Consider the following 21,020-nt stretch of genomic DNA (forward strand, 5'->3'; position numbering starts at 1 on the left):
ACTTTGGCTGGTTGATGATGCATAGAGGGGATTGTAACCATGGCAATGAGACGATATACGATAGAATGAATGTAAAACTAATGTTCTCCCATGTAAACTATCACATAATTGACAATAAAACATTTCTTAAAAAATGTTGTGGGCTTTGTGTATGTGTGTGTGTGTGTGTGTGTGTTTTCTACACAAAGATTCAGGAAAATACCTGTGTAACCTTGTCAGGGCACCCCATCAATTGCTGCTGGTTCAGCAGAGACCTGTGAAGGACCTACCAAGAGCCTCATGATGGAACTTGAAGCCTTCACGCTGTGGGTAAGTGATGCTGTCAAACACCTTCAGCTCCGACCTTCCACACGTTGTCAACCACATCACCAGCCTGAAAAGCTCTTCCAAGTGAGGGTCCATTTCACTCTGGGAAAGCCCATCAAACCTGTGGGGACAATGAAGTTGATTCCTTTGGAATTCTTAGATTAAGCAGCTACATTTCCTGTAGTGCTCCTCACAGGGGAGCAGAAGCAGTACAGGTTAGGAGCCCTGGAAAAGACTCTAAAGGAATCACCCTAGAGGCTACTTAGCATCAAAAGGCAATGGGATGCCCTGGATGAGCATCATTCAGTTTACAAACATCAGTCTTAGGCCTAAAAATCTGCAATCCAGACACAGAGGAACCTAGAGAAGTTACAGTATCTGTTTATGTGCAGGCTAATTTCCAGGGTTACATGTCCAAAAGACCCAGGTTTAGTGTACCAGCAGGGCTGGAGAAATACCAAAGCAAAAGAGGGGATGTTTTTATAAAACAATAAAGTAGACATCATGAAAGAAAACAGGACTTTATCAGACTTCTTTATACTTGTTTTCATGTTCAGCATTGTTTTTATTTTAACTATTTTATAGATAAGTAGGAGTCCTGGTGTAGTGCTTTAGGATAAACACTGGACTTTTAACTGCAAGTTTGGAGCAGTTCAAACTCACCACTCACTCTTCAAAAGCACTATGTAGGGCCACTATGAGTTGGAACCAACTCAATGACACACAAAAACAACTTCAGTAAGTAGGCTGCCTTGTTCTTCTCACTGAGATTTCTAAAGACTGATTTTAGGTCTTCTACTTCAAGGAGCTCTGGTAGCGTAGTGGTTACGAATCGGGCTGCGAACCTTAAGGTCAGCGGTTCAAAACTACCAGCTGCTCTGTGGGAGAAAGATGAGGCTTTCTACTCCCGTAAAGATTTACACCCTCGGAAACCCTATACAGGGTCGCTATGGGTCGGAACCGACTCGATGGCACATAACAACAACAACAACTTCAAGATAGAACTTTCAGTATGAGTTCAGTTAAGCTAGAAGAAAAACCAATGGGCTGAAAGGGGCCCTTCCCAACACTCCTTTGAACAAAATCACCTATTTAACCAAAGAAATGTCAAAAACTTCTAAAGCACAGGCCTCTGTGATTACTACAGGCAAGAAATGATGGCCCTGGCAAACTGAAAATGTACAATAGTTTAGTCGATAGCCTTGTGCATATCAGTGCTGGGTTCTTATGTCTGTCTTTCTCTCTTTCAAGATTGCCAATATTCATTAAAATAGCAACACTGTAATAAGGTGGAACACCAGCATTAATGCCCTGCAGTACTTATAAGACACCTACTTAAATAGACTAAAGTTGAGAGGAAGCCCCAGGTGGATGTATCTACAGAACAGCATGTGGACATCTATACATGTTCTGAGTCAGAAGAGATGCATTGAGGCCACCAAGAGATGAAACCCAATCAATTAAAAATAGAACTAGTTTGAGGACAAAGAAAACAAAGAGATTGATAGATAGCAAGATAAAGCTGTTCTAAGAAGCAAAAACAGCATCTACTCCGACATGAGACTCAACTGCTTGTCTCTTCAGGCACCAAAATGAAATATTTGAGCCATGCAGAGCCAGGAGTCTGTGAAGGTCTGAACTCCATTCTCAGCCTTATCTTCTCCATTGTGGGGCAAGCTCCCCACTAAGTTGCCAAGATGTTGAAATTAACCCTCAAATATCCTAAATACATCAATTCTCTGGCCTAAATGAGCCTTTGAATCCCCATAAAAGGAGATTGCAGGCAAAGATTTCTAAAGAGGCCACATAAGAAAGGGTAAGAGGAGAGGCTACCCTGTGAAAAGGTTGGAAGTTAAACTCCTAACTCATGATCCATTTTGGAAAACACAACAGTTTCCCTTATGTGCCCATATTGTTGTTGTTATGTGCTGTGGAGTCAGTTCCCATTCTTAGCAACTTTGTATAGAATTTCCAAGGTGTAGATGGTGGGTTTGAATCATTGATCTTACAATTAGCAGTCCATTGTTTATCTTACAGTGCCACACTAGGACTCCTATGTACCCACAGTAACATTTACTTCTAGCATCCCCTTGGAGGAAGACTCTGAGACTTGTCACTGAATCATATCCTTTTGGAGGACTATGAGGGCTGTGGGCCTTCATACCCTCTTACAAGTCCCCTCCTCTAGATTCTGAATATTTGGGTGTTGAAATCAAAGAGGTATATTCGTGAGTTGCATCCCCACAGAGAAGTCTTTCTCATAGTCTTAGAGCAAATGAGTCAAGCTCATTTGGCTAGGCCCTTCAGATGTTTCTCCAAGATCAGTGGAAATGTTTGGACCATCAAGGACTTTGTTTTCCATTGCTTGCCTCTATCTAATACCAGGACATAAAATGAAAATGACACGGCAAGTCAGGCTCAGAGATAGTACCTCACTGAGTCCATACCTATCAGTGTTTCTTCTTCTTTTGGAATTACCAAGAATCAAGGATTTGATATAAAGTAATTTGTTTGGAAGTTGACCCAAAAAATTACCACTTGGGGAGAGGCCATATGAGATAAGGAATGGAAGGACATCAATAGGAGACATTTACCAATCAAATACACATTGATCAACAGAGCATAATTCTGGAGAATTCCAGGAGACATCATAGAGCGATCCCAATTAAGGGACAAATTTGCTGGGTACTTATCCATTGTCTCATGTTAGTCATTGGCTAAGAAATCTCTTGGTGGTTGTTAAATCCCTGGCACCTCTAACCCCCAACAAGTACCCAGTAGAGCAGGTTATAGTGGTGCCACACAGAGATGCAGGTTATGACAGGTGGAAGTCAAGTTTGTCAGCATGGAGATGGGACATGCCAAGGGGATCTGTGTAGGGCACCAATTAGACTTGGTAAAACTGCATCACCCTTTGATTAATTCTCCAGTAAAGTGATCCTCAAACCTGGACACACATTGATTATGTTAGCTGCCATCAAGTCAGCCTTTACTCATGGCAACCCCACACATAACAGAAAAAAGCACTGACCAGTCCTGCACCATTCCCAGGATTGGTTATAGGTCAGACTGTTTCACTCCATAGGATTTTCAATGGTTATTTTGTGAAGTAGATCAGCAGGTTTTTCTTCTTAGTGTCTGGAGGCTCCACTAAAGTCATGTTCATTATCATAGCAACACACAAGCCTCAAATGACAGACAGGTGGTAGCTGTGCATGAGATGCACTGACCAGGATCAGACACAGGGCTCTCATATGAGAGATGAGAATTCAATCACTAAGTCACTAATGTCTCACATCAAGGTCTCCCTTGCCACTCCCATGTTCCTATCTGTCTGTTTCCAAAGGCCCTCAAGTGACAGAACACCTGTGTTTGGGCAGCTTTGTTGTGTCCCCTACCAAGGACAGAAACTTACCGAAGCAGCACTTTAAGCAGCAGAGGGTAGCCCTCTCCGTTCTCAAACTCCAGGAGTAAATCTGAAGAGATGGGGTAGGAATCCTTCACAAAGCCCAAGATGAGGCCAATAGCCTCGCTCATCTCTGGAACTGAGAATGTGTCTGCAAGTCGGGAGAGGTTCTGGAGGGAAATCTTAACACAATCCATGGCTGCCAGAGGAAAATACATCCCATTCAATTCAGAGGCAATAGCACTCCCCTCACAATCCAAACTAACCCAGCTGCCATTAAATCAATACTGATCATGGGACCCCACATATGTGAGAACAGAACTGTTTATCATCAGTCACTGAAAGTCCTATAGGAGCGCAGTACCCTCCTCATCCCCCTTTAAACTGCATGTTAGGAAACAATGGGAATGAATCCAAGCATGTTTCTGTTGACTCTTGCATGAAAAAAGAAGGTTCCCCATGGCAATCTGAGTCATACTGAGGAAAGGCAGTGGATTTGCCCTCCACTCTTAATATTCAGCATCTTTAAGGAACATACAGGCCTGTGAGGCAATTGGATACAAAACAGAAGAGTAAGTATTGCGGGCCAGGCCTTACCAAGAGCTTTGAACCCCTAAACTGTGGTCCATGCCTCAACTCAGGGCCCAGTTTGTCAGGAATAGACAAGACAAGCTGTCACAGGAGGACCAAGGAAGAAGACAGCCACTGAGCAAGTGGTTCTGGATAAGCAGGTGACACTGGACTTGGATCCCACCTCTCCCCAAAGAGGCCAACTAAGTTAGCCCAAGACATGGAGTGCTGTATTGCCAAGAGACACTTGAACTAATGGAGATTAAGAAATGACACAGTGGCAAGCGAGGGGAGAGGTGAACTGAAATGAACCTTCCCCTCAGCATCTTCTCCTTGGAGCCAGTCTGCCAAGATTCCCTGCCTGCCCTGCAGTGGGTCTGCAGCTGAGAGGAGGTCAATACATGTTCCTGAGGTTCTATAAGCTTAGCAGGCTCCACATTTCTCAGCATTACCTGTAGCCCTGGGGAGGCAGATGATGGAAGGGATGCCCCTGTTATTGCTACTGAAGTAGGCTCCTCAAGTGTCTTGCCTTTGATTAAATCCAGGAAATACCTGTGTGCTCTCATCATGTGCCAAGCACTGTGCAAGCACTATAAATATAGCAACTCATTTAATCATCATAACAGTCTAAGGAGATCAGAAGTATTATTACTCTCATTAGATAGATGAGAGGATAGGCAATTAAGTGCCAAAAGGAGTAGAGCTAGTGTATGCCCCGAGTGGTCCATGGCCTTAACCCCTGAACATGCTGTCTCTGAATAGAACCTGAGACACCAGAATCTCGCATCCCCAGAACTGATAGCTGATTTGGCAAATTCCTCATTGTTCTTTATCTCAGGTTTTTTCATTTCACAATGGCATGAAAATCTATATCAAAGACACCAATCAGACAGCAAATGGGCCTGCCCCTGTATGCTGAATATTAGCCATGTAATCAGTGAATTGACCCTTTCATCTTTCAATGAATCAAGATGAACAATAAAACCATTTTTATGAATGGAGCAGTGTAGTGCCATCTACTGGATATAGTTCACATCAGTGAAAATCTTGCTTATTCATTTCTCATGATCTCATATAAAATGAACCCAGTCTTTGCCTTGAGAGTTCAAGGACAACTCTTCCATGGCCCACAGCCCACACCTGGTCTCCTAGTGACATACCCTGCAGGTACTGGATGACACTGGGGTTCTGGGTCTTGGAGATTGCTCTCAGCACGCAGAAGGTAGATTCTTTCCAAAAGCTGCAGCAGTACTCCCGAAGGCAGGTCGTGGCAATCAGTAAAGACTGAAGTTCAGTTCCTGAGACAAGTCCTTCAAGACTCTGAGACTCACTGCAAATATTGAGCAACATCTGGGTGGGGGGTGTTGGGGAATGGGCAGGCAGAGAGAATCCAAGAAGACTCTGGTTAGGAAACTGCCTTTCTGTGACAGAAAGTTCCCTGCTTTCCAGAGCTGTGATGGCCATGCCTTAGCAGGAGGGATAGCCTTTGCCCCAGGCAAGTAAGATGCATAGTTGTTGTTAAGTGCCATTGAGTCGTTTCCAACTCATAGCAGGCCAGTATAAGGATTACAAGGAGCGACTGGTGAGTTTGAACTGCCAACCTTGTGGTTCAAATTGACATTGCAGTCCTGTGCTTACCCTAAAATACCAATACTTGAGTTTAAGTCTGAACTCAACAAGCAGTTGCTAACCTTTCCAAGTCAAAATAACGCAGGAATGATTGATTTAAGGCCGTATCTTTTATATAGAAATGTGACAAAGTGCAATTAAGGTATAGAGGTAATAGAGCATGTTATCTAAAAAGAGAGATGTGTCCTGTGTCCCTGGTTGACACTCAGACTTGACTTTGCCATAATATCCTGAGTGTTATCCTATAAACTTCTGTTATAAATTGAATTATGCCCCTCAAAACCATCCCTGGAATCTGTGAACTTGACTTTGTTTGTAAATAGTGTCTTTGAAGATAGTGTCAGTTAACACAAGGTCATATCAGAGTAGGGTGTGATCTACCTGAGCAGTGTTCTTATAAAAGAGGAGACACACATTCATGGGAAGATGCATAAGATGCATCTACAAGTCCAAGAATACCTGGAACTAGCAAAAGTAGAGAGACAAGGAAGAATCTCTGTCTTCAAAGACAGTATGGTGTAGCCAGCAACCTGAATTTAGAATTCTAGCCTCCAAAATTGTGAAACAATAAATTTCTGTTTTTATAAGCCACCCAGTTTGTGGTTATTGGTTAAAGCAGGACTATGACATTAGACACCTCCTAACTGGGATCCATGGCTCCACAAATCTAGTCTACCAGAGTGACTTCCAGCACCTTCATCACCAATCAGGACAGAATCCAGATGAACTAGCATAGCTTGCAGAGTCTTGCATGGACCAGCCCTGCCTCCTTTCTGACTTCATCTCTTAAGGGTCTTCCTTAGGCTCTGGGGGCTCTAGCTACACCAACTTTCTTCCAGTTTGACAAATATCTTGAGTTCCTTCCAACAAAATCCATTAGCCCCTTTTCAGTATGGCAATATAGTTGAAACTGTGCAGTCACCTTCAGACCACACTTCCTAGCATCCCTGACAGGTAGGTAAGTGTGGTCAGTTTGACTAAATGCTCATCTTGTCTCCACTGGTCTTTTAAATGGGTTGGTTTCTTCGTCCCTCCTTCACCCTAACCAGGCCTGGCCATCTTCTCTGATTCCTTGTCAATGTCAAGTCTCTGTTTAAATGCCATGTCCTCAAGACAATCTTCATTTATTCTCTACTATAACCAGGCCCCTTGTCATAATTTTCCAGCATACTTTTGAGATTTCCTTGACAGCACTTAAAAATTTTGGTAACTTTCTGGCCTAACTCTAGTCTCTAGGAGTTACCGGGCATTGTTCTCTATACTATAAGTCCTGAGTGGGTGCTCGGTATACTTTTGTTGACTAAAATAATAAAAATACCTGTGGAACACAGAGTCCATCACTCATGGCTCACATTCATCTTCAACAAGACACAGAAAGGCCCTGAGACAAAGGTTTGCAAAAGTAACAATGACAGTGTTTTGGCTACCATTTAAAATGTGATTAAATATAGACAAATCACAACTAATATCCCTCAATGAAGCTGAAGGGATGACCCACTGTTGTGACTAGAATTGTTGTTGTTGTTAAGTGCCATTGAGTCAGTTCCAACTCACAGAGACCCTGTATATGGTTTCTAAGAAGCACTTCAGTACTTGTTCTACAGCACCGCAATTATATTTCCCCAAATAGGTTCTTAAATTCTAATCCCTATCCTTGTGGATGGAATCTAATGCAATGCGATCACTTACATAAAATAATGCAATTTAATGTAATCATGTTTCATGATAAAGCTAATGTTATAAAATCAACCACGTGAGTCATACGTAATCAGTTCTGAGTTATATAAAAAGCAGCATAGACATTGACACACATGCACAAATGGGCAAAGATAGATGTCTTGACTTATAGGGCCATCTATAAGTCAAGGGGTGAAGAAATGTCCAGGACTGTATATTCAATCCTCGGCTTGCAATATTGAAGGATTCCATGAGCTAAATAATGAATGATGCTGAAAGTATCAGAAAAACATGGAAGGAATACACAGAGTCACTGTCCCAAAAAAGAAATGGTTGCTGTTCAACCATTTCAAGAGGTAACATATGACCAACAACCAGTGCTCCTGAAGGAACAAGTCCAAGCTTCACTGAAGGCATTGGTGATAAACAAGGCTCCAGGAGTTGGCAGAATACAAATCAACAAACTGATGCAGCACTGGAGGCGCTCACTCATCTATGCCAAGAAATTTGGAAGACAGCTATCTGGCCAACCGATTGGAAGAGATCATATTTGTGACCATTATGCAAAGAGAGGTAAACCAATGGAATGTGGAAATCATTGAACAATATTACTAATATCGCATGCAAGTAAAATTTTGTTAAAGATAATTCTAAAACCACTGCAGCAGTACATCAACAGAGATCTGCCAGAAATTTAAGCTGAATTCAGAAGAGGATATGGAAGTAGGAATATAATTTCTTATGTTATTAAGATGATCAATGTTATTAAGATGAATCTTAGATGAAAGCAGAGAATTCCAGAAAGATATTTACTTGTGCTTTATTAACTATGAAAAGTCTTTTGATACTGTGCATCATGCAAGCCACAGTTCACATTGTGAAAATGGGTATTCCAGACAGTTAACTGTGCTCATGAGGAAACTGTGCATAGAAAAAGAGGCAGTTGTTCAATCAGAACAAGGGGATACAGGAAAGGTGCATGCCAGGATTGTATTCTTTTACCATATTTATTTAATCTGTATGCTGAACAAATAACCTGAGAAGTTAAACTCTATGAAGAACGGCTGTGATATCAGGATTGTAGGAAGATTCATTAATAATAACCTGTGATATGCAGATGATACAACCTTGCTTGCTAATAGTGACGAGAACTTAAAATACTTACTGATGCAGTGTGGGTTTCGCCTCAACGTAAAGAAAACAAAAATCCTCACAACTTGACTAATAAATAACATCATGACAAAAGGAGAAAAATTAAAGTTGTCAAAGACTTAGTTTTGCTTGGGTCTACAATCAACACTCACAGAAGCAGCAGTGAAGAAATCAAACAACATATTGCATTAGGCAAATTTGTTGCACAAGACCTTTTTAAAGTGGTCAAGAGCAAAGATAACAGTTTTGGACTAATGCATGCATGACCCAAACCATAGGATTTTCAATAGCCTCATGTGCATGTGAAAATAGGGCAATGAATAAGGAAGAGTTGAGAAGAATTGCTGCATTTGATTTATGGTGTTGATGAAGAATATTGAATGTACAATGGACTGCCAGAAGAACAGACAAATCTAAGTTGGAAGAAGTACAGCCAGAATGCTCTTTAAAAACCAGGATGGTGAAACGTCATCTCTCATACTTTGCACATGTTATCATGTTGTTGTTGTTGTTGTTAAGTGCCGTCAAGTCGGTTCCAACCCATAGCGACCCTGTACAGGCTTTCCGAGGGTGTAAATCTTTACGGGAGTAGAAAGCCTCATAGAGAAGGACATTGTTCAGGTTTTGTGTCAACTTGACTATGCCAGGATTCCCAATGGTGTAGAATTTGAGATGTGAATACTCCCTTGATGAAATCTAATACAGTGTAGTTAAATCTATGATGATTGACTATGAAACGTGTCATTAACTCTATGATGATTAGCTATGAACAGACATAGTTAACTCTATGATGATTCCCTATGAGCAGCCAATGAATTGAAAGGATATTTCCTTCAGAGTGTGGACTGCTTCCAATAGAGTGGACATTCAGGCAAATCTTGCATGTTTTCCACTGGGTCTGGATCTTGCATCTGGCTCATCCTTCAAACTGTGGTTCCTTGGACTTCAGCCAGTTGCCTGCTCTATGATCTACCTGCTTGTCTGCCTACCAGACCTCCCTGCTGATCTTGGTTCATCTGACCCAGACTTTGGACTCTCCCACCTCTACAATTGTAAGCCATTTCTCTTTATACATACAAACATATATATATTCAACAACATATGTGCATATATATGCATATATACATATATAAGTTTCACTGGTTTTGCTACACTAGAGATCCCAGCCTAAGTCATTGGTACCAAATGGTTCCAGAGAAGCAAAATCACAAGGATGATTCAAAATTGGTTCTCAAGTCTGACTAATTTTAAAGGCACTGATAACTCTGCCTCTATAGGGACATCATGGGAGTCAAAAGGCAGGGTATCAGGAGCTGAATTATCAATCAAGGGGACCTCACCAGGTGAGACCAATCAATCAGATAAGTTAACCACATGAGGAAGAAAACCTGAGGCAAGGGAATGTCCAGACTTGAAGCATGCACAGTCTGGGGAACTAGTGATCGAAGTATGTCCCTTACCTCATGATAATACTAAATCACATACCCACAGGGTCCATGACAGATTTAACCAGGACCAAGTCAAGACAAGAAAGGAGTGACACCAGGAATTCCCCTGCCACTCCCAGAAAATCCATGAATATTCTCCTTTCTATTATCATATGTTGGACTCCTGGTGTGGTGCTGTAAGATCAGCACTGGACTGTAAACAATAAGGCTGGCAATTCAAACCCACCAGTTGCTCCTTCAGAACCCTATACAGGATCACTATGAATCAGAACCAACTCCACTGCACTTAACAACAACAATTTCATATGTTAAAATATAACTAATAAAAAGCCAGTCCTGAGATCCTCTCTCAGTCTTTATCACTCCATGGTAGACAGACCTATTCCCTCCTTTAAGGACATACTTTTGCTTTTCTAATAAGCTGCTGGTTGATTGGATAGGCAAGGAAGGATGACAATGACAAGAAGAAGTTGCACTTGATGCTTAGTGCCCAGGGATGATTTCTAAGAGGTGGGTGAGGTGGCATTACTAGGCAAGTGAACTTGGAGAAAGATTCCCAGTGTCCTTTAAAATTCCCTTACCTACTGTGACCCTGGATTTGATGCTTACTCCCATACCTTAATATCTCCATTTACAGAATCAGTGTAACAATAATATACACATTCTGGGGTTGATGGAGGCCATGTATGGGAGGCACATTGCCCTAGGGATTTCAGCATGCTTGTGTTCAAAGAGGAAGGAGCCAGAAGTGGGGATTTCAGGTGCTAGGAAGAGTAGACAGAACAAAGGAGTACAGACTAGATGAGAAGCAGCTAGGTGGGGTAGGTAGAGTAGGGTAGCCAAGTAGAGGAGGCAGCTGTTGGAAGGAAGATGAAAACCTCATTCTAGGTGAGAAAAAAAAGGAGATATTGATACTGTTATATAATGAGATGGGAAGACAAGAAGAAAATCCACATCTAAATACATAGGGTTCCAAGGCATCTGAAGCTAATGGAGGAGGGAAATGAGCCAGGTACTCCAGCAGGATACAGGTGCTTTGGGACTAGACTGAGAAAGAGGCCTTAGCATTCCTGGGTGACCAGAGCCATCCAAGGAAAGGTAAGCATCTCAGAGATGTGTTTAGGAGTCAGCAAGGGGTTGGCCAGGTAGAGGTAGAGGCACTCTCTTCTGACTTACCTGCACAAACATCCTCTGAACTTGAAGGCTGTTTTCTGGAAGCTCATCATTTTCAGGAGGAAAGATGAAGAAGAGGTAAAGACACTGTAGGAGCAGGGCTGGGAGTCCAGATTCAGCAATTTGACCCAGTGTCTTCTGGAAGGGAAGAGGAGAGAGAGTACAACACACAACTAGAGGCTCAACAGGCATCAGACACCATTTTAGATTCTTTCCCTTCTCTGGATTTCAAGAGTAAAATAAAGACAATGATAGAGCCCTACCTGAGGCTTTTGTGAAGATGAATTAAGTAAACAGCTGATGGAAGGGAGGAAGAGAGGGATGGGGTGACAGAGTGGGAGAGGGAGACAGCGAGGAAAAGTAGAAAACAAGGGCTTCCTAGCAATTCACATGGCTGAATTTGATCAATTGGCTCCTAATTGTTGTTAACTGCTGTTAAGTCAGTTCTGACTCAGAGCAACCCTGTATTGGGTTTCCAAGAGCGATTGGTGGTTTTGAAGCATTGAACTTACAGTTCAAACCAACATTGTGGTCTAATGCATTACCTACAGCACCACACCAGAACTCCTGGTTATGGAACCAGAAACTCAGTCAGAAGGGCATGACTGATTGCAAATGAATAGACAGCTTAATTATGGGCCTGACCAGGGAGCTACTCATGTTCATCTGGACCAAAGACCTCACCAAGACCAAAATGGCCCTATAGGCTAAGTTGTTATGTCAGACAGCTATATACAACCTCAAGGAGCTCTGGTAGCATAGTGGTTATGAATTGAGCTGCGAACCACAAGGTCAGCAATTCAAAACTACCAGCTGTTCCGAAAGAGAAAGAGGAGGCTTTCTGCTCCCGTAAAGATTTACAGCCTCAGAAACCCTGTACAGGGTTGCTATGAGTCAGAACCGACTCCACGGCACATAATAACAACAACAACATATATAACCCCAGCAGTCCCAGATGCCATCAGAGAGACTGAGAAGACATATGGAGTTGGCAGAGATGGAGAGGAACAGCCATGCACGTTCTGTCAGCTTTTCTTGCACCATCAAGCTTTTCTGCAGCTCCATCAAGGTTAGAAAAGCTGCAAACTCTGTATGCATGCACACTGTCCACGCAGGAGTGTATGATCAGTCCAATAGAATGTCCCCCACAGACAAAGAAGAAGAGCATATTCATATTGTCCACTCCCGAATTGAGAACATTACGCAGGTAACTTATTTTCTCCCTAAAAGTTTCCACTGTAGGGTAATAAGTTCCCTTTATCTGACACCTGGCTCTGCCATGATGGTCTCTCCCTCAGGGTGGCTGTCTCCACATTTTCCACATGCTCCACTGGCTCCACTGACAACCAACCACCCCCTCCTTTTACTGCTTTGGGAAAACAAGCCCTAAATTTATCTGTCACCACTCAGACTGAAGACAAGTCTCTTCTTTCCCAGAGGCAAAAGGAACTTGTTTTGTGTTGAAAGCCATTGTGCCTGGCAGGTGTCATGGTAGTTTATGACAAGAAGTCAAGTTGTCCTTTGGTTAATTTCAGGTATCAGCCTCTTATCTGATATCCTCTTTCTGCAATAAATAGTCAAAAAACTAATCCTAACAACAATGCAATAATAAAGATATTATTCAAATTATTGCCCGTTATATTCCCAACCCTCAAATAAGCAACACAGATGAGTGGCAGGTAGGTGAAACAACGGAAAAGGCAGGGATCACATCTGATTATCATACCCCAAACTTTATGTCCTCTATGTGAAGGAGGAGTCCTGGTGTAGTGCTTCAGGATAAAGCACTGAACTGCAAGGTTGGTGCTTCAAACTCAACCAGCTGCTCCTCAGAAACCCTATACAGGGTTGCTATGAGTCAGAACTGATTCCATGGCATTTAGCAACAATAGCAATATGGCAAGGAAAATAAGAAAAAAGGAGCTTCATAAAAAGGAGATATTCTCAGGCCATGCAACCCTTGGGACATGACCCTGCATAGTGGGGAGGAAGGTAAAAGACAATGGCTGATAGGACCTGGACCTTACCGAGTCTGTTCCTGTGAGCACATACACAGACTTCAGAAGCAGGTAGCCACTCTGATCTGCATCCCCCTTCCATTGTAGTAACCTCCCAGCCATTGTCCGTGCTTGCTCTGACAAGAATACAGGAAGTAAAGAAAGCATGACTGGTCACATGTGCAGTGGGACTTGCCACCCAACTCCCCATCCACCTGAGATTTATCTTAACACTTCTACAGGATGTCTGCCTACTGCCTACCACCCCCCAACCCCACCTGAATTAAACAAATATTTCACATTCTGCAGTTTAAATTCCTTGAAGGACAATCTTTATCATCCCACTCCCCTTGTTCAACAAGTTACTGCCATTGAATGAGAACAAACAATTGGAGTCCCCACAATTCAGAAGCTTCTATTACCCCACTTCTGGATTGTACAGCTCCTCACATGCCAGCATGCCTAAAATCCATACCATGCTCAAGTTTGTCCTACCCTTGGAATTCTCTCCTCCCCACAACCCCAAGCCCATTGTCAAATTCTGGTGTCCTCCAAGGTCTGTTCCAAAGAGTGAAAACTGCAAGTGAGGAGACTCCACAGCAGTCAACATGCTCTGAACTCTGTCTTCTCTGTATCATGCTTTCCACTGAACTCTCAGGAGCCTTGTCCTGGTTGGTTTTTGTCTTATTTTGGGGTGTGTGTGTATGTGTGTGTATGTTAATGACAAGAGGGCAGGGTGAATGAAAGTGGTAAAAATGTAGTCTCTGTCTCCCAGGGGTAACTGAGCTCTCATCCTTCCTCCCCAAGCCTTTTCCTTCATTTTCAGTATGAGAACTGAGTTCTACTCAGTAGTGGAATTGGTTCATTGTGCAGTTTGGAAAGTACTACTCTACAAAACTCCACTATAAAGCAGGGAGATGCTTAACCTGAGGGCTATGAGCGTCTTGAAAGCTGGTCAGCCCTCTTTTTTATCCTCCAGAAAGTCTTCTCTAACACCTGTGTTCTCTTACCTGCAGGCTTTCCAGCAAGAGCCTTCTGTATCTCTTGGGCAAGTTGATGGGACACATCTTCTGCCAGCATTTGGATATCGGGAAAGCAAATGATCCCCACAGAGTGTTCCCAGGCCTGAAGGGGAGCAAACAGGGAGCCCATCAAAATATTGGCCAGAAATGTCAGTACTACAAAGCAAGTCACCAGAATCACTTCGTCTCCCTCCTTTTCATCCCAAAGCAATGGCTTCTCTCCCCTTCCTCAGGTGAGTCAAAAAGGACAATAATCCATACACCCTCACAGTTTCAACCATACCCCTATGACAATGTCTCTAAAGTCTTTAATTTTCTGTTGCATTCCAGATCCATACATCCAATCAACCCGGGAACATCTCCCCTTAACTGCATGCACCTGAACTGTACAAACCATGTAGTCCAATCCATTACTTTCTCCAAAACACACTGCATCTTCCTATTCCTTACATCCATGAGTGGTCCCACCATGTGCCCACTAATTCCCATAGGGATTCTCCAGGACTTTCTCTTCCTCGTTTCCCTTGTAATTCTATTTTACAGTCCCCAAATCATGTGCAGATATGTTGTACTTAGTCATTTGGTTATTTCACTAGGATAAATTCAAAATCCCAAAAGAAAATCATTTCCACTGTTTTCTTGCTATGTAGACACTACATTTGCTAAAACAATAAAAATATTTAGAATTGTTATATATATATATATATATTAAAAGATACTATAAAACAGTGAAGAGGAGAACATGGACTGGGACAAATATTTGCAGTGCAATAACAAAGGTTTAGTGCCTAAACTCCAACAAATGGATTAAAAATAGAAAGAAAAAAAAAAAAAAGGCAAATAACCAGATAGAAAACAAACTAAAATTTTTAAACTGTTTGATTTATAGAAATAAAATACAAAGTAAATCATGAATAATAAGGAAAATGTAAACTAAAACTATAATGAAATATTTTATATTCTCACAAAACCAAATGTAGGAATAGTGAAATCAGTCAATCACAAAAGGACAAATAAGACCACTAATGTAAAAACTCAAGAGAAGGTTTTCATGCTAAAAGGCTTGTTCTTTGATGGTTACCAGAGGTAGGAGGGAAGGGAGAGGGATTCACTGGCTAGAGGGCAGTACATGTTAAGTTGGATGAGAAAAAGGGCAATATACAGGAAGAGGGAGGTTGGCAAAAGAATGATGAAGACAGGTTAAGACACAGGGCCAATAGGAATAGAGGTAAATAGAGTTATGTATACAACCTTGGAACAACAGTGTTCTGTGGTTAGATACATGATCAGATACACAAGGCTGAATGGGTATAGGAGGAAGACTGAGAGTATACCCACAAATACCAAAGGGTTTGAAAAAGGATATATGTACCTTTGCTGCAGATACAACGATGAAATGTGATGGAAGATTGTTGTTTTGTTATTAAGTGTTGTCAAGTCAGATCCAACTCATAACAACCTTGTGGCTGGTGTACTTGAACTACTGACCTTTTGGTTAGCAGTCCAGTGCTTACAGTTGGCAAAATGATGAAAATGTCTTAGACATTATTAAACAATGAGTTTCTGGGCCTGAGGACTCAGAACCACAGTTTTAGGAGACAGCATGATCAACTGGCATAGCAGAGTTCACAAAGACCATGTTCTATACCCTACTTTGGTAAGCAGCATCTGGGATCTTAAAAACTCCTGAGTGGCCACCTAAGGGAAAGATTTGCAGCCTAAGAAACCCTTTACAAGGTTTGCTATCAGTCAACACCAACTCAACGGCACACAGCAACAACATATATGTTCTGTTTCTCTGAAGAATCCTGACTAATATATTGACATACCGTACAATCTAGCAAGACCACCTTTAGATATATTCTCCAGAAAAATTATACTTGCACAGGAAACATTTATGCAGCATTATTTGTGACTGTGAAAAATTGGAAAACAATATTCATCCAATAGGCAATGGATGAATAAGTTGTGGTACAGTTATATAATGGAATACTATATAAAACTCAGGAGACCTGGTGTGGTGCTGTGGGTTAATGTGCTGGACTGCAATGTCAGTTTGAACTGCAAGGTCAGTAGTTCAAGCTCACCAACCACTCCTCAGAATCCCTAAATAGGGTCACTGTGAGTCAGAACTGACTCAGTGGCACTTAACAGCAACAATATAAAACTCAAGAAGAAATAGAGCTAAATATATCAACATGATAAACCCTAGAAATAAAACAATAAGTAGAAAAAGTAAGTTACTAAAGTATATTATAGTATGATTCCACAAAAACCTTGAATGTATGTTTATTGCTTATGGGCATATATGTATCTAGTAGAAGTATACATACAGGGAATGATACTTGCCAAATTCAGGTTAGCAACTATCCCCATCAGATGTGGGAGGGGAATGGGCTCTAGAATGTATATGCAGGCAGCTGTAGTTGATTGGAAATGCTTTTCTTCTTTGTATGCTGTATGGTGACAGAAAAGACTGAAAGAGAAAGCCTTCCTCTGGATTACCATTTGCTAGAGCCACGTACTTTTTAGCATTTCTGTTACTGTAGTTCTATGAACTGAGGACAGTGTTCAACTAGTATTTGCTTATCCAAGAAATTATAGTCATCACCTGGAAACAGTTATCAACCAAAACTTGAATCCTTAGGAAGACAAAGTCAGTCTTTCTTACTTGACATTTGTATGTTAAGATTATTTCCTTCCCAGGACTGAGAGCTCCATTGCAATCTTTCTCTAACAAATTTCTGTGCTTCTTCTGCAATCCCCTCAAAGACCAATTTGCAGACAGTTGACTCAGAATCATAGACACCACCTCCCGAGCAGTGGGACTCCAGAAGCCACTCCACAATAAAGCAAATTGGAGCACTGTGAGTTGAACAGTAATTGTATACTGAGCAGAAGCTCCCAATGCTTAGATCCCTTCCTGAGACTGCAATGGACACTTCTGGAGGCCACCAGGGGGCCATTTGATGCAGAGAGGCAATCACTCACTGAATGGTTCCACTGAGACCCCAAAGAGTTAAGGCAGCTTTCCAAAAGGACCTAATATTGTCCCAAAGTGGGACTTGCATGATAGGAGATTATTGCTCAATATTTAAAAGAAAAAAAAAATAAAAATAAAAAAAGACAACAAAAAAAAACTTTATTTACTCACATTATCTAAATTGCAACATAATGCCTGGTGGCTGTCCTCTTACATGGAGGAAAAGAAAGAAAGAGAGAGAAACAAAGAAAGAGTGAGAGAGACAGAGAAAGAGAGGAGGGAGAAAAAAGAAAAAGAGAGGGAAAGAGGAAGAAGAAGCAAAGAAAAGGAAGGAAGGTAGGGAGGAAGGAAAAGGAAAAAATGGATGCTTTTGGTCTCGAAAGGAAAATAAGGTAAAGGATCTTGATATAGAGAGAAAATCTCAGCTTTTGTATGACAAAGAGTACCCAATTGGTTCCAAATATGACTTCAATGTTACTGCTACTCTGTTACTGGAAAGTTAGAGGATTTTGTCTTTAACTGAGCTCAAAATGTTTCATAGACCTTACCTGAATTTTCCCTACTAGTGGGGCATAATTGAGCCTTCCTTTTGTAAATTAAAGAAAAAAAAAAATGGTGCATCAGAAATTTACAAAACTGTAATGTTTCCAGACAATGACAATAAATCAAGTTTCAGGTCCCAGTCCATGGTGGGTTAAAATCAGGCATTGACAATAAAGTAATATATAACCTTACCTTTGTCTTAGGACAACAAACATGAAAATGACTATTGATTACCCATGCTACTTTAATGTTACTTATCTTTATTCAGGAGTCTCTGGGTAGTCAAACATGTTCCATTGCTAACAGAAAGGTTGGAGATTGGACTCAACTCAGTAACACCTCAGAAGAAGGACCTAGTGATCTACTTCCAAAATATCAGCTACTGAAATCCCTATGAAATAGTTTGACTCCAACATACATGGAATCTCCATAAGTAGGAACCAACTCTACAGCAACTAATATCGTTGTTAAGTGATCTTGAGTTGGTTCCAACCCATAGCAACCCTGTATAGGGTTTCCAAGAAGTGGCTGGTGAGCTTGAAATGCCAACCTTGTGGTTCAAACTGACTTTGCAGTCCAGTGCATTAACCCAAAGTGCCACACCAGGACTGTACAACAACTAATATCTTCATTAAATTGTCAATTCAATCACATTTGTCTTTTTTTACAAGAATGAGTGACCCATTCAGTGGAGTGAATGCTGCACTGCTGAATGGACAGTTAGCCTAAAAGAACTGTGGACATGCACGTACCCACACACACAATCACACACATATCTTAGTACAACCAATCTAGTATTGCTTCAATACCTCAGCACTAGGGAATGGATGGCTTCTTCACCCTGTCATCTATTATTGTATAACAAATCACCCCTATATTTAGTGCAATCGATTATTGTTGTTAAGTTGCTAAGTGCCATTGGCTCATGGTTCTGACTCATGTATAAGGTTTTTGAGGGGTGGCTATAATAGATGTTATTGTTAAGTGCCATTGAGTCCATTCTGACTCATAGCAAACTTATATAGGGTTTCTGGGGAGCAACTGGTGAGTTTGGACTGCCAACCATGCAGTTCAAACAACTTTTGCAGTGTGGTGCATTAACCCACAGTGCCACACTAGGACTCCAACTGTAATTGATAACCATAAATAATTGTTGTTGTTTAGTGCTGTCGAGTCAGATCCGACTCATAGCGACCTGATGCACAAAAGAACAAAACACTGCCTGGTCCTGCACCATCCTCACAACCGCTGTTACTTCTGAGCCCATTGCTGCTGCCACTGTACCAATCCATCTTGTTGGAAGTCATCTTCTTTTTCTCTGACCCCTCAAATTTACCTAACATGATGTTCCTCTCCAGGGGTGGGTGCCTTCTGATAAAACGTCCAAAGTATGAGAGATGAAGTCTGGCCATCTGACTTCTAAGGAATATTCTGGCTGTACTTCTTCCAACACACATTTTTTTTGGGTTTTTTTCTGGCAGTCCATGGTACTTTTAATATTCTTCTTCAACACCATAATTCAAATGCATCAATTCTTCTACAGTCTTCCTTATTCACTTTATGAGGCTACTGAAAAATTTCATGACTTTGGTGAGGTGTACCTTAGTCCTCAAACTGACACCTCTGCCCAAGAACATTTTAAAAAGGTCTCGTATATCAGATTTGCCTAATGCAATAAATGTTGTTTGATATTTTGACTGCTGTTTCCATGACTGTTGATGGTGGATCCAAGCAAAATGAAGTCTTTGACAACTTCTATCTTTTCTCAAAGGAGCTCTGGTAGCGTAGTGGTTATGAATTGGACTGCGAACCTCACAGTCAGCAGTTCAAAACTACCAGCTGCTCCGCGGGAGAAAGATGAGGCTTTCTGCTCCCGTAAAGATTTATAGCCTTGGAAACCCTATACAGGGTCACTATGAATCGGAACCGACTCCACGGCACATACCAACAACAACATCTTTTCTCCATTTGTCATGATGTTATTTAATTGTCCAGTTGTGAGGATTTTTGTTTTCTTTACATTGAGGTGTAACCTATACCAAAGACTGTCATCTTTGATCTTTATTGGTAAGTGTTTTAAGTCCTCTTCACTTTCAGCAAGCAAGGTTGCATAATCTGAATATTGCAGGTTGTTAATGAGTCTTCCTCCATTCCTGATGCCATGTTCTTCTTTATATAATCCAGCTTCTTAAATTATCTGCTCGACATACAGATTGAGTAAGTATGGTGAAAGAATACAGCCCTAGCACAAACCTTTCCTCATTTTAAACCATTCAATATTCCCTTCTTTTCGAATGACAGGTTCTTCATGAGCACAATTTAACTGTTCTGGAATATTCATCGTCCTCAAAGTTGTCTGTAGCTTGTCATGATCTACATAGTCAAAAGCCTTTGTGTAGCCAATAAAATCAACGAAGCACAAATATATCTTTCTGGTATTCTCTGACATCAGCAATGATATCTATGCTTCCACCTCCTTATCTGAATCCGTCATGAACCTCTGGCATTTCCCTGTCATTGTACTGTTGCAGCCATTTTTCAAATATCTTGAGCAAAATTTTACTTCCATATGGTATTAATGATATTGTCTGATGATTTCTACATTCCATTGGGTCACCTCTCTTTGGAATGGGCACAAATATGGATCTCTTCTACTCATGTAGCTGTCCTCCAAATGTCTTGGCATAAATGAATAAGTGTATCCAGTGTTGCATCAGTTTGTTGAAAGATTCCTATTTGTATTCCATCAATTCCTGGAGCCTTCTTCTTTGCCAATGCCTTCAGTGCACCTTGGTCTTCTTCCTTTAGTGTGATGTGCTCTTGATCATATGCAACATCAGGAAATGGCTGAACACCAACCATTTCTTTTGGTGCAGTGACTCTGTATGTTCCTTCCATCTTCTTTTGATGCTTTCTGCATCATTCAATATTTTGCCCATAGAATCCTTCAGCATTGCTAATTGAAGCTTAATTTTTTTTTATTCCATTCTTTCAGCTTGATAAATGCTTAGCATTTTGTTTTGTTTTTAAAGTTTTTATTGTGAATTGAGTGAAGTTATAGTTCAACAAATCATATACTTTGTGTTTCACTACAATGATTATAATCCCTAGCAG

At 41.2% G+C, this 21,020-nt stretch overlaps 1 protein-coding gene across 1 annotated transcript in view; it reads right to left on the reverse strand.

Moving 5' to 3' along the window:
- WDFY4 (WDFY family member 4) overlaps positions 1 to 21,020 on the reverse strand; it is a 561,873-nt gene that overhangs the window by 531,229 nt on the left and 9,624 nt on the right. Inside the window, exons 2-7 of the mRNA XM_006874619.1 lie at positions 14,369 to 14,483; positions 13,389 to 13,495; positions 11,365 to 11,499; positions 5,443 to 5,632; positions 3,722 to 3,911; positions 270 to 427 (exon numbers count right to left, since the gene is read on the reverse strand). Of these exons, the coding sequence (XP_006874681.1) occupies positions 270 to 427; positions 3,722 to 3,911; positions 5,443 to 5,632; positions 11,365 to 11,499; positions 13,389 to 13,495; positions 14,369 to 14,483 (895 nt within the window). The remainder of the gene's footprint in view (positions 1 to 269; positions 428 to 3,721; positions 3,912 to 5,442; positions 5,633 to 11,364; positions 11,500 to 13,388; positions 13,496 to 14,368; positions 14,484 to 21,020) is intronic.

Source organism: Chrysochloris asiatica, unplaced genomic scaffold (genome assembly GCF_000296735.1).
Source record: "Chrysochloris asiatica unplaced genomic scaffold, ChrAsi1.0 scaffold00289, whole genome shotgun sequence".
In the NCBI taxonomy this organism is placed as follows: Eukaryota; Metazoa; Chordata; class Mammalia; order Afrosoricida; family Chrysochloridae; genus Chrysochloris; species Chrysochloris asiatica.